Here is a 13,066-nt window from a genome sequence, read left to right on the forward strand (position 1 = left end):
TTAAATCCATGTATTCGTCTATTAGGAGTTGTGTTAAAATTAACCAAAACGCACTTACTGAACTATTTTCATGTAACAAAGGGATAAGGCAAGGTGATGGTCTAAGTCCAGTTTTATTTTCTTTATTTATGAATGATCTACCGCACTCTTAAAGAGAGCAAATCTCCAGGTGTGATGTTAGGGAATCGAACTATAAACTGCTTAATGTATGCAGATGATTTGTTAATAATCAGTCCTTCTGCCGAAGGGTTGCAACAATCGCTTTATGTAATTCATAGACACGCTCCGCAATGGAAGCTCAAAGTTAATACCAAAAAGTCGAACATAATCATATTCAGCGGTAACGGACAAAACAAAAATAATAAAAAATTTTAAATACGACAATGAATCTTTGCAAATTGTCGACAAACAAACATATCTAGGTATAGAAATGACCTCATCCGGTCGTTACACTTATGCAAGGGAAATTCTCAGCAAAAAAGCCACTAAGGTCCTCTCGATAATTAAACGATCCTTTTCTAACACTGATTCAGCAGCTATTGCGATTAAGAACAAACTTTTCAATGCCCTTGTTAAGCCCGTGTTACTTTATGCGTGCGAAATTTGGGGACCAGAACTACTGTCATATAAAACACACTTCGATAAAAGCACAATTGAACAAGTCCACATTAAGTTCTGTAAACAAACATTAAACGTCCCATGGTATACAGAAAACATTGCTTGCAGGGCAGAACTTGGGCGTTATCCATTAATCATTGACATAAAAACCTCAATCTTCAGCTACTGGCAAAGACTGAAGTATTGTTGTAATAACGTTTTGTTAAGTGAGGCATTTCAATATGCAACAACATCTACAACATTTTTCGATGTTGCAACTAACGAAGAGATGCATCAAGAAACAGAACCGATAACCCGGCAACACATCAAGAACGGTCGATTAACTATGTGAAAAACCCTCAGAAATAAGTATTCACAAAACTGGCTGGGCACCCATAATAGTTCATCGTCAACCTCAAGAGAACAATTTACACACAAGGAAGTTAAAAAGAGCTATGAATTTGAGAATAACCTAACAACAGTTAAAACCCAGCGCACAGAATAAGCCTGACAAAGCTTAGATTAGGATGTCATGCATTACGAATACAGACTGGAAAATATGAAAATAAAGGAGCATCAATCCCAGTAGAGCAAAGAACATGCTTGGTATGTAAACAAAATTGCGTAGAAGACGAAAAGCATTTTTTGATGTGTCTTACAACCATAAGACATGAATTATGTTCTCACATTTCAAAGGTTGATGTAAGGTACATATATTTAAGTGAAAACGAGAGGATTAAGTACCTACTTAGAGCTGAAAATAAACATACATCAAAAATAGTAGGTAAATATATACATTCAATGTTTCAAAAAAGGAAAGAGCTTCTTAACTTACAAGCACAATGAACATTATAATTTATTTAATTTTTACATTGACATTATGAATTGTATAAGAATCTAGTTTTTGTTATTTCTTAAATGTATTAGTAAATGTTGAAACCTTTGTTGTAAACGGACCAATACCTCCCTTTGGAGAGTAAGGCGCAATAAAGATATACTATTACTATTACTATTAGTAAGTCAGTCAGTCAGACAGACAGTCATGCAGTCAGTCATGCAGTCATGCAGTCAGTCAGTCAGACATTCATCAGTTAATAACCGTGCATACAGGAGAGGCTTAATCACTTTGTGCATCTTAAAACGGGTTCGTTTTATTATTTTAGGAGACATTTTTCAACTCCTACCTTATTCTTACTCTAGTATTCTAAGTTCATATCAAACAGTAACGGGAAGGAAAAGGAATCCTTCCCGATCTATCAAGTGAACTGTCGAAGCGCTGAAGAAGTTAGAGTTTGTCATGATCGACAGACTGCACACAATTGCTAATTACTCGGCTATCATTGAGATATATTCCCATTAATAGCTTAAATGTTTGAATTGTACGAATAATTGCTTTGAATAATTAATTTGATTTACAGTCAACTCTCTCTAAGACGGACACCTTCGGGACCAGCCGCAGCTGTCCGTCTTAGAGAGGTGTCCGCTCTATAGAGAGTTGAGGAAACATGACACCAGTAATTCTGAGATAACAAAGCTAAACCTTTGCACAATGCAACAAACCTTTGATAACTGCAACAAGACAAAAATAATAAAAGGACCGTATTTGCTTTTTAAAGCAAAAATTGAGAGCTTCTACAAACTGTAATACTGTAAGTAGAGAACGACCTCTTTAGTGTCCATATACGTAAGCAAAGAAGTACCCCGCTAAAGCGTCATTGTTTGTGGTTAGTAAGCTTGGTATACACGTAACCTTACAGCACTGCCTAACTTTGCGAAGTTTGGAAGTATTTTCACTAATAAAACAAGATATAAAAACACTCCTCAAGTGTCCGTTGATGATTTCAAAGTGTCCGTTGTCCGTCTTAGAGAGGTGTCCGTCTTATAGGGAGTTTGGTTACAGTAAAATGACTGAAAAACGGCAGGGATCATCACCAGGTGTCCGTCTTATGGAGGTGTCCGTCTTATAGAGGTGTCCGTTAAGAGAGAGTTGACTGTATTAATTTATATCTTGTAGCACTGGATGGCATTTAGTAATCTGAGGCTTGAAAACGTAACTTTGACCAATAGCGTTGTGTTTAACAACACTAGCTCAGGATCCGGTCAAAATAACAATGTCTTCTGCCAGGTGAGATTTCGATCTATGGTTGTTTCTGCTGTCTTTATGGAAACTATATTGAATGGGTGAGATTTTACCGCAACGTTTTAGCGAACTACCACAAATGGCCTTTTTCACTCTTTGAGAGCAAAAATTTTGAGGTACAAATCGTGCATTATTTTTGTTTTTTATTTGTTTTCACTTTGTTCATATAGAAAATGGTTTGGCTAGTAACACACCTGATAGTTGTTTTCAATAGGAAAGAGCAGAAAAGAATATGAGCATTCGAACGTGAAACACAATGAATACAGTACCAGTTACTTTCTGTAGTATAGCTGAGCCCCAATAAAGGCGCGTTTTTATATTTTTTTCACGCTATAATATGCTATAAAACCGAATACAGTCATTTTCGGAAATATGGCTGAGCTTAACTTTTACCATGTGCCTTTATTTCTTCACGCCAACGAAATGGTAATTCCAATAAATAGTGGTCACTAAAATTTCAGCTTCCAAAGAATATTCAACCCTATGAAATCCTTGTCTGAAGTGGTCCAAAAATCAAGAACTGGCCGCCGCCATCTTGGAGTAACATAGCAGCCGGGCGATACTTGTGTGATGTCAAACAGCGCTGGCTCAACCATAAGTTTGGCAGGAAGTTTAAACATTGTTTTAATACTTGACACTCCTCGTTAACTTTGTATTGGTTTGTTTACAAAATGCCTGTTTATGAAGCATAAATTTGCACAAACTAAAGTCTGGGGTGGGGGAGGGCTTTATTGTGGGGGAGGGTCACTATTTTTGGAGTAACATTTTGGGGAGGGCCATTACTATATTAACAGTATTTAGGGAAGGGCTATGAATCTCTACCAAGTGTCTCAAATGATTTTTATATCAAGTTCTTTATTTCTGAAGCTGACGTCCGTCCTTTTTTCAGAAACGATGTTTTTGAAAAACAAAATACATGACAATATTCAAGTATTACCAGCAATGAGAATGGCTCCTTGAAGACTGTATTTTGGCTTTGTTTTTTGAAAATATCCCCCGAGCCTCCTAAACTTGCTTTTGTCAAGTGAAACATTGGCTTGAGTCAAGGATTTCCAGGCCTCAAAAATTGAGCACGAGACTCACAATCAATACTGAAACAGTTATTTCTTACATAAATTTATTTTGATTCAAGCAGTTCATTTTTTTGAGTATGTCGCTATTTTTTGTTTCGTTTCGTTGCCTACTTTAAATCGCTGGAACGGCTTAAAAAGCTTAAAAAGCTTATTGCTGGTCAGAATCGCGCTAAACAGATCAAAGGTGATTCTATGACAAGCAGCAAAATACATTAAACTTAAAACAGTGGTGTGCAAAATTACAATTATCATTTTGCTGTGTTTATTTTTGAAGTCCAAAAGGCGGGGTCATTTTTTTGGATTCCGATTTAGGGAGGGTCACAATTATTTTGGCTTCTATTTGGGAGAGGGTCGCAATTTTTTGAGAATACTTCATCGAAAATTAAGAGGCTCTCACCCTCGGTAAATAATGAACGGTCCCTTTATCCTCATTTCATAAGTCACCAGACTTAGACGGATACTTCCATTTCACATTTTCAGACAATCAACTTTACAGATCCGTTTTTTGCTCCTCCTGTGGTGGTCGTGACTCCAAAGTACAGTTACAACAATAACTATTCGTATTTGTCTCAATGTAATGCTGTTACAGCGTGGATTGAGGTGAGCTATGTATATGCCCTTGTCTATGTATTTTCTTAAGTGAAGTGCATGGTTATCAATAAGGGTTTTTAAAGCATTTCACAATAAAAATTAACGGAAAAATTTCGCGACGTTTCGACCGATCTTCGGTCATTATCAAGCTAAATGTAAGAAATAGCACGAATAGAGTCAGATTGCACATTGAGACTTGGTCTCAGTTCGTGAATAAAAAACATTTCCAAAATAAGACAGTCAAACTTGTTTTTACATATCGTTAAAATCGAAAAATTCTTGGCTAGATGTTTTCGCGATAATGTTTTCCAATTGATGACGATACGTTCTTGTGCTCATCGACGCGTTGGTGCAAGTACCGGCGCGTAAAACCAACATAACCTGCATCGCACAGGTCACACAAGGGACTGTTGGTTTACTACCGGCGCCTTGACTTCTCGTATTGTTAGGTCTCGTTCAATTTTGTGGCTGACGAAAACAGGTTGGATGATGTTGTTAATTTTTTGGCTAAGATCTTTCAGTTGCGTGCGAAGAGAATCAGCTGAAGAATGACCTTTAAATGGTAAGACAACACGAACGGGCTCTTGATCTGGACTGTTGTTGTCAGTTGGTGAAGGAACAGGTTGCTCAGAAGCGTTGATGGCAATGAAGCGTGTTATAGTGGAATTTATTAGGTCATCTGGGTATTCAAGACGAGAGAGCAACAACTTAAGACGATCGCATTCTTCAGAGAAGTAGGTCCAGTTAGAAGAAAGGCGAAACGCACGATCCAGCATAGTTTTCAGTAGGCCGCGTTTATACCGATCGTCAACATGACTCTTGTAGTTAACATGACTTCATTGATTTTTCTCACACATTTTTACCTTTTTGTAGCTATATATACCTATGCAAATATTATTTCTTACATTTAGCTTGATAATGACCGAAGATCGGTCGAAAGGTCGCGAAATCAGTTTACCGTTAATTTTTATTGTTAAATGAAGTAAACGGTGAATGTTTAAAAAATATTCCATGACAAACTATACTGAAGATGCTTTTAACCTTAAATCAAATTAAATTTATGGTGGCAGCATTTTGTCGTCACTTAGTTAGAAAATTACATTTTTATTCCGATCAAATGCCTGCCTTTACTAACGAACTTATCATAATTCTATAGCACTCATCCACAAAAGACATGAAGGTGTGTGTCAGAAACAACAACAACAACAACCCGAAGAGTAAAGATATTATTACGGTCGATTACATGACGATTGGAGGTACGTAGTTACTTCCTACAGCCAACGGTATGATCCACGGATAGTGAGAATATAAAACAATGCAAAAAATAACTGGTAATCAATCCACAATGGGCGTCAAAAGTTCTTGAGACAGTTGGATGAAATTGATACTAATTTAAAATTCCCATTTTTTCACCTTTAATCTGCAGCCGCTTCTGAACCACTCCCCCTCCCCCTTTTCAATGTTGTACTCAAACAAGGCAAGTCTTGCAGATAACAAATACAACATTGTTTCGGGGGGAGGGGGTTATATTGAAGGGGTGAGGGGTAAAATTTGTCCAAGGTACTCAAAAAGTGCCGACTGTCTCAACACTTTTGGCGCTCATTGCAGTATGGGGGCTATCGTTTTTTTATGGAGCCACTGGAATACTTGTACATCATCCAGCTCAAATTTCTACTGCCGGAGTATTTCCACTTGAAATAGCTTATAAACGAAGTTCCAATTCATTGTAAGTTGTACACTGCTTCTACTCAAGGGTTTTACGAATAGCAGTGCTACTAAGTGCTACTAACGCGTCGCCTTCTTCGTCTTACTTGTCGTTATCTCATTCATTCTTATGATAATGAATTTATGAAACAGAATCGAAATATATTAATGTCTGGATTACGAATAAGGCACAAAACAAAATAATCAAAATGCAAAATGCAAACAACAATAGCAAAAAAATACATATCAACACCAAAAACACCTTCTGCTAGACAAGTCCGATTTACGAACCAAGACGCGGAACCTTTCTTTTTACTTCATGACTTGATTGATTGTTTAATTTATTGATTAATTGAATGGCAACTGACGATCATTAATTTCTTGTTATAAATCAGACCTGGATCCTTGTTTGGACGTGACGTGCCATTATCACGGTCTGTGTAAGGCTTTTGGTCCTCATGATGCTCGCTGCGTGTGCGTGGACAGTTGTCCATCCTACCACGAACCCGTCTGCTCATCAAATGGCACAACATACGACAATGAGTGTTTGTATAAACAGGAAATGTGTCGACTAAGACTCAACTTCACTGTGCAGCACCCCGGTAGCTGTGAAGGTAAGAGGTACTTAAATTTGTTTTACACAGTTCTATCTTAAGCAAATTGTTCGCCCTCCTCTCGCCAGCAACAGAAAGCAGAGCAAAGGAAGACCATTGTTTTTTCTTATAATAAATAGAGAACTAAGAAAAGAACTACTTTTTTTCTGTGGAAGGAATGCTTTTTTCAGTTATGTTACATTAGTACAGGAAAGAGTAGGAGTTGTTCAAACACGACTTATATTATAGCCGTTTGAACTATTTTTAGTCAAGGCTAAAAAACTGTGTTTCTTTTTTAGGATTTCCATTCCAGCGAGGTCGCCGTCACATGCCACATATTCCATCACTGGGGTATTCTCATTGCCAAGCAATTCGTTTCAAGCCTTACGTGTTCTATCCAGATAAACCCATTGAAATGCAGATCACTGTCAATCACATCGATACCAGTGACAAGTCATATGTCCATGATGCCGCTGTGTCTTGGGTTGAAAATGTGAATTATGATCAGTTCACTGCGTGTGTTATGGCTGCAGGCTATAATGAGCGAAAGTCACATGCTAACGTGACAGTTGATTGGATGGCGTACCAAGGGGCTCCAGTGGGCGGTGTTGCTGGCGATGTACGGATATCACAATGGTGGACTGGAACGACTTGTGAAACTGTGAATTTTCCATCAGTAAGCATTACTTTTGTATTTTGTTATATATAGCTATAAACTGAGTCTGCGTCTGTGCTTGATTGCAAAAGCAGTCTCCAGATCAAACTGTCTTCAAACAGTCATGCGTAGCTTGCCAGTCAGCATAGCTTTTCAGTGCTACAAAATTCGGATCTGAGTTTTAATTTTTTCGTAATTAACCAATGAGCCTTCAATCTACAAACGCCACTTTCCATCTGCAAAATGCAAGCGGAAACAAACCAGCTTGGCTAAATTCTGGTTGACTATGATTGCACCTGATTGATTATGTGTAAGTCTTTGCATTGCAAAGTATGACAACTGAAATCGAAGTGTGGAGGGCACGGTTAAACAAGCCACTGACAAAAGGTGAAGTTGAAAACACTTTCCAAGACTTTAAAACACATATTCAGTTAAGCTTCAAAACATCAAGCTAGAAGCTGACAGCGAGACACTATACCAAAAGAGATAGATAAGCAGTGGAAAATGGAAGAAACATCTTAACCAGTGGCAAAGCAAAGCAAAGTCAGCAAAGGCTTAAATACAAAAGAAGAGATGCGATGAGGATAAAAGCATTTGGATTTTGTCCAACGAGGAAAAAAGAGATACAATTACACGGTTTATCAGACCACCGGCTAATGGAGTCTTAAAAGTTAACTCGAAAAAACACTTCTCAAAAGAATAATATTCAGTGTAAAACCTCTAAACATCAAGCTAGGAGCTGACGGCAAGACACTATCAGAAATATGGTAAGCGAGCAGTCCAAAAAAAAAAAAGACGAAATGTTTAAATCATAACCAGTGGCAAAGTAAAGCAAAGCCGAAAATACAAAAAAGAGATAAGATGAGGAGAAAAGCATGTAACTTTTGTCCGACGAGGAAAAAGAGATAAAAATACTATCTAGATAGAGATTAACGTCGGAACACTTTGTAGTGTTTCACGAGCAGTGAACATTCGGATTAAACCATAGTTAGTAAAGTAAACACGCAGAAACCAGATTGAACTCAAAAACATGTGCTCCCTATATTTCCCACAATTCCACTCGGTCATACAATACCACAATCTCTCCTTTTTTCCGAAAATACAAAATGATCACTAAATCAGACAAACGTTCCAATGTAGTCGAGTCTTAAAACAATACAAATTTCAACTGAGAAATGACCTTACAAAAATGGCCATTGCATAAACAGTTATCATTAAACAAGTCTTAACCAAGTTCAAAGTCCTTTAGCTTATCAGGTTGACGATTGCATCTGGGTCTCAACGAATAACGATGAGTTTGAACTCTCTGTTCTTTTTCCTGAATAGCTTCTGGGACTCTTGTTACTGTCTCTTTTGGATTGCTAGCTGTCGTATCATGTGAGTTATCCTCCTCATACTTCTGCAGGTGAGTAACATTTCTCTTGTAGTGGACACCATCAGAAGACTTAATCTCCACATGACTTCCTTGCTTCTTCACAACTTCAAAAGGTGTGGTTTCGAATGATGGTGACCGTTTATTAGCCTTGGGTTTCTGTAGAAGCACTTTGTCTCCTTCTTTCAGATTAGAGTCACAAGCACCTCTCAAGTTGTCAGCATAATCTTTTCCTTTCTGTTTTCTTCCACGATCTCTGTCCAGAACTTCACTGTCACAACCATCTGAGCGTAACTCTTCCACACCTGGGAGCTTTGAACGAATCTCTCTCCCAAATAACAATTTTGCTGGACTCACTCCAGTAGTTGTGTGCGGTGTGCTTCTGTAACCAAGTAAGAATTTCTGCATTTCCTTTCGCCAGTCACGCCCTTCGCTGTATGCAACTCGCATAGCTCTCAACAGACTTCTATTTTGTCTCTCCACCTCACCATTGGCTTGTGGCCACAAGGGGGTGGACGTTCTGTGTTCAATGTTGTTGTCCTTGAGGTAAGCTTCAAATTCCTCTGACACAAATTGTGCACCATTGTCAGTTTTAATCGACAACGGTAGTCCGTGAGTAGCAAACATTGCTTCCAGACAGTTAATAAGTTTGCCGGAAGTCACTGATTTAGTAATGGCTTTTTCAAAATATCGACTAAAATAGTCAACCACCACCAGCAGATATTCACCCGTAGGAAGGGGTCCGAGCAGATCTGCCGCAAGGTCTTGCCATGGTTGTGTAGGTAGTTCCGTTCTCTTCATTGGTTCTGGGGGCAACGGTTTCCCAACGAGCTGGCAACCATGACATTATCTACACTTCTGTTCTGCTTCACGGTCTATGCCAGGCCACCATACCTTTGTGCGGAGTCGTTGCTTATTCTTAACGATCCCTTGATGGCCTTCGTGTGCGAGATCTAACACTTGCTTGCGAAGCTTTCTTGGAATGACTAATCTTGTCCCTCTCAACACTAACTTTCCTAGGACAGTTAACTCATTTCTCACAGCTTTAAAGGCTGGTTCAGCAACACTCCAATCATTGGTCTGAACACACTTTCTCAACAACGTAATCTCATCATCTTCAGCAGACGCTTCTTCAATTTCCTGGATAGGTATGGCTCTGGGGGCTGCATTCTCTGCAACGTAACGAATCTATTCTTCTGCCACATTTTGTTCTCCATTTGAGACTACTCTGGATAGACGAGACAAAGCATCAGCAATGTTCTGTGGGCCTGGACGATATTTCACTGTAAACTCATATGGCTGGAGTCGCAAAACCCACCGTTCAATTCTTGCAGATGGTTGAGATTTACTTGAGTAAATCACTTCAAGCGGTTTGTGATCAGTTTCCAATTCAAAATGTTTTCCGTACAGATAAACATGAAACCTTTCACAAGCCCAAACCAAGGCCAAAGCTTTTCGTTCTGTTTGGGAATACCTTCTTTCAACTGCAGTTAGACTTCTGCTGGCATAGTAAACTGGTCTCCATTGGTCATTTTGTTCTTGAGCAAGAACAGCGCCCAGTCCTACCGGACTTGCATCAGCAATGACTCTTGTTCTGGCATCCTTGTCATAGTAAGCTAATGTTTCAGCACTTGCCAGTCTTTCCTTCAGTGTTTTAAATGCTTTTTGCTGGTCTTTGTCCCATTTGAATGCAACGCCTTTTCGTGTCAGCTGTCGAAGTGGTTCTGCAACTGTGGCCAGATTCGGTATGAATTTCGCGCTGAAATTCACAAGTCACATAAAACTTCTTACTTCTGCCACAGTCACGGGCTCTCTCGCATTGAGTACTGCTTCAACTTTGGATTCCGTTGGTCCAATACCACGTGTAGACAATAAGTATCCCATGAATTCTAACTGGGCCATCTTGAACTTGCACTTCTCACGATTCAAGGTCAAACCTCTCTGTTGAAATCTTTATAACAGCTTCTCAAGCCTCTCTTCATGTTCCTGGTCATCTGTTAATGATCACTTCGTCCACATAGGTAACATTTCAGACTCTTCGTTTGATCACTTCTGTCACTCCTTTTGGGTTTGTTGTCTTTTTTTATGGCACTTACAGTTGCACTTGCATCGCCTTCGATCTGTTCCGCCTGGGTCTGCGACACCACCAGCAACCACCACCAGCAGATATTCACCCGTAGGAAGGGGTCCGAGCAGATCTGCCGCAAGGTCTTGCCATGGTTGTGTAGGTAGTTCCGTTCTCTTCATTGGTTCTGGGGGCAACGGTTTCCAAACGAGCTGGCAACCATGACATTATCTACACTTCTGTTCTGCTTCACGGTCTATGCCAGGCCACCATACCTTTGTGCGGAGTCGTTGCTTATTCTTAACGATCCCTTGATGGCCTTCGTGTGCGAGATCTAACACTTGCTTGCGAAGCTTTCTTGGAATGACTAATCTTGTCCCTCTCAACACTAACTTTCCTAGGACAGTTAACTCATTTCTCACAGCTTTAAAGGCTGGTTCAGCAACACTCCAATCATTGGTCTGAACACACTTTCTCAACAACGTAATCTCATCATCTTCAGCAGACGCTTCTTCAATTTCCTGGATAGGTATGGCTCTGGGGGCTGCATTCTCTGCAACGTAACGAATCTATTCTTCTGCCACATTTTGTTCTCCATTTGAGACTACTCTGGATAGACGAGACAAAGCATCAGCAATGTTCTGTGGGCCTGGACGATATGTCACTGTAAACTCATATGGCTGGAGTCGCAAAACCCACCGTTCAATTCTTGCAGATGGTTGAGATTTACTTGAGTAAATCACTTCAAGCGGTTTGTGATCAGTTTCCAATTCAAAATGTTTTCCGTACAGATAAACATGAAACCTTTCACAAGCCCAAACCAAGGCCAAAGCTTCTCGTTCTGTTTGGGAATACCTTCTTTCAACTGCAGTTAGACTTCTGCTGGCATAGTAAACTGGTCTCCATTGGTCATTTTGTTCTTGAGCAAGAACAGCGCCCAGTCCTACCGGACTTGCATCAGCAATGACTCTTGTTCTGGCATCCTTGTCATAGTAAGCTAATGTTTCAGCACTTGCCAGTCTTTCCTTCAGTGTTTTAAATGCTTTTTGCTGGTCTTTGTCCCATTTGAATGCAACGCCTTTTCGTGTCAGCTGTCGAAGTGGTTCTGCAACTGTGGCCAGATTCGGTATGAATTTCGCGCTGAAATTCACAAGTCACATAAAACTTCTTACTTCTGCCACAGTCACGGGCTCTCTCGCATTGAGTACTGCTTCAACTTTGGATTCCGTTGGTCCAATACCACGTGTAGACAATAAGTATCCCATGAATTCTAACTGGGCCATCTTGAACTTGCACTTCTCACGATTCAAGGTCAAACCTCTCTGTTGAAATCTTTATAACAGCTTCTCAAGCCTCTCTTCATGTTCCTGGTCATCTGTTAATGACCACTTCGTCCACATAGGTAACATTTCAGACTCTTCGTTTGATCACTTCTGTCACTCCTTTTGGGTTTGTTGTCTTTTTTTATGGCACTTACAGTTGCACTTGCATCGCCTTCGATCTGTTCCGCTTGGGTCTGCGACACCTCCAGAGATCGAGCAATTTTCTGCGTTTCTGTTAATGTCAAATCTTGTCCTTTTGCCAGAAGTTTTCGCCGAAGCTCTGTGGACTTGCATTTATCGATAATTTGATCACGTATTTGCACATTCTTCGAAGTGTCGCTCGTACGGCACATTCACTTGTGGCGTAAAATATGCATCGAGTGTTCGAATTGCAGCCAAGTAAACATTGTCATCTTCCCCTTCCGGTGCGTCTGGATCCGTTAAGGTTTCGAAGATATCTTGAACTTCCATTCCTGCACAGTGTAAGAGTAACGCCTTTTTTCGAGCGGCTACTGTGATCCCACGACCATCGACATAAAATTGAAATGCCTTTCTCCATCGCCGCCATCTTGGCCCCACACTCGTGCTATCTCCTCGACAATCAAATGGCTGTATTCCGCGAGGTTCGTCCTTTGTCGCCATAACTTTCATTCAAACAGACGCGTCCTCTACCAGTTTATCCTCGTCGCCAATTGTAGTGTTTCACGAGCAGTGAACATTCGGATTAAACCATAGTTAGTAAAGTAAACACGCAGAAACCAGATTGAACTCAAAACCATGTGCTCCCTATATTTCCCACAATTCCACTCGGTCATACAATACCACACACTTCACACGCACATATGATGTTTAATAAGCAACGAGCGCAAACACGTTGCACAGACCAAGCTATCAATCAAAACGTCCAATTTTGCGGCTATGCAAGTACAAAAGTAGACTTGCCCCAAGTCGCTC

General features: G+C 39.9%; 2 protein-coding genes and 1 pseudogene across 2 annotated transcripts in view; 2 read left to right on the forward strand and 1 right to left on the reverse strand.

The window, feature by feature from the left end:
- The window catches only part of LOC144666224 (uncharacterized), a 249,082-nt gene that overhangs the window by 89,496 nt on the left and 146,520 nt on the right, over positions 1-13,066 (forward strand). The gene's annotated exons all lie outside the window — the stretch shown is intronic.
- The window catches only part of LOC144666228 (uncharacterized), a 168,437-nt gene that overhangs the window by 8,957 nt on the left and 146,414 nt on the right, over positions 1-13,066 (forward strand). Inside the window, exons 5-9 of the mRNA XM_078527623.1 lie at positions 2,612-2,722; positions 4,291-4,410; positions 5,558-5,657; positions 6,501-6,719; positions 6,998-7,374. Of these exons, the coding sequence (XP_078383749.1) occupies positions 2,612-2,722; positions 4,291-4,410; positions 5,558-5,657; positions 6,501-6,719; positions 6,998-7,374 (927 nt within the window). The remainder of the gene's footprint in view (positions 1-2,611; positions 2,723-4,290; positions 4,411-5,557; positions 5,658-6,500; positions 6,720-6,997; positions 7,375-13,066) is intronic.
- Positions 4,525-5,177, reverse strand: LOC144666276 (uncharacterized; annotated as a pseudogene).

Source organism: Oculina patagonica, chromosome 9 (assembly GCF_052425735.1).
Source record: "Oculina patagonica isolate OP01 chromosome 9, crgOcupat, whole genome shotgun sequence".
Lineage (NCBI taxonomy): Eukaryota > Metazoa > Cnidaria > Anthozoa > Scleractinia > Oculinidae > Oculina > Oculina patagonica.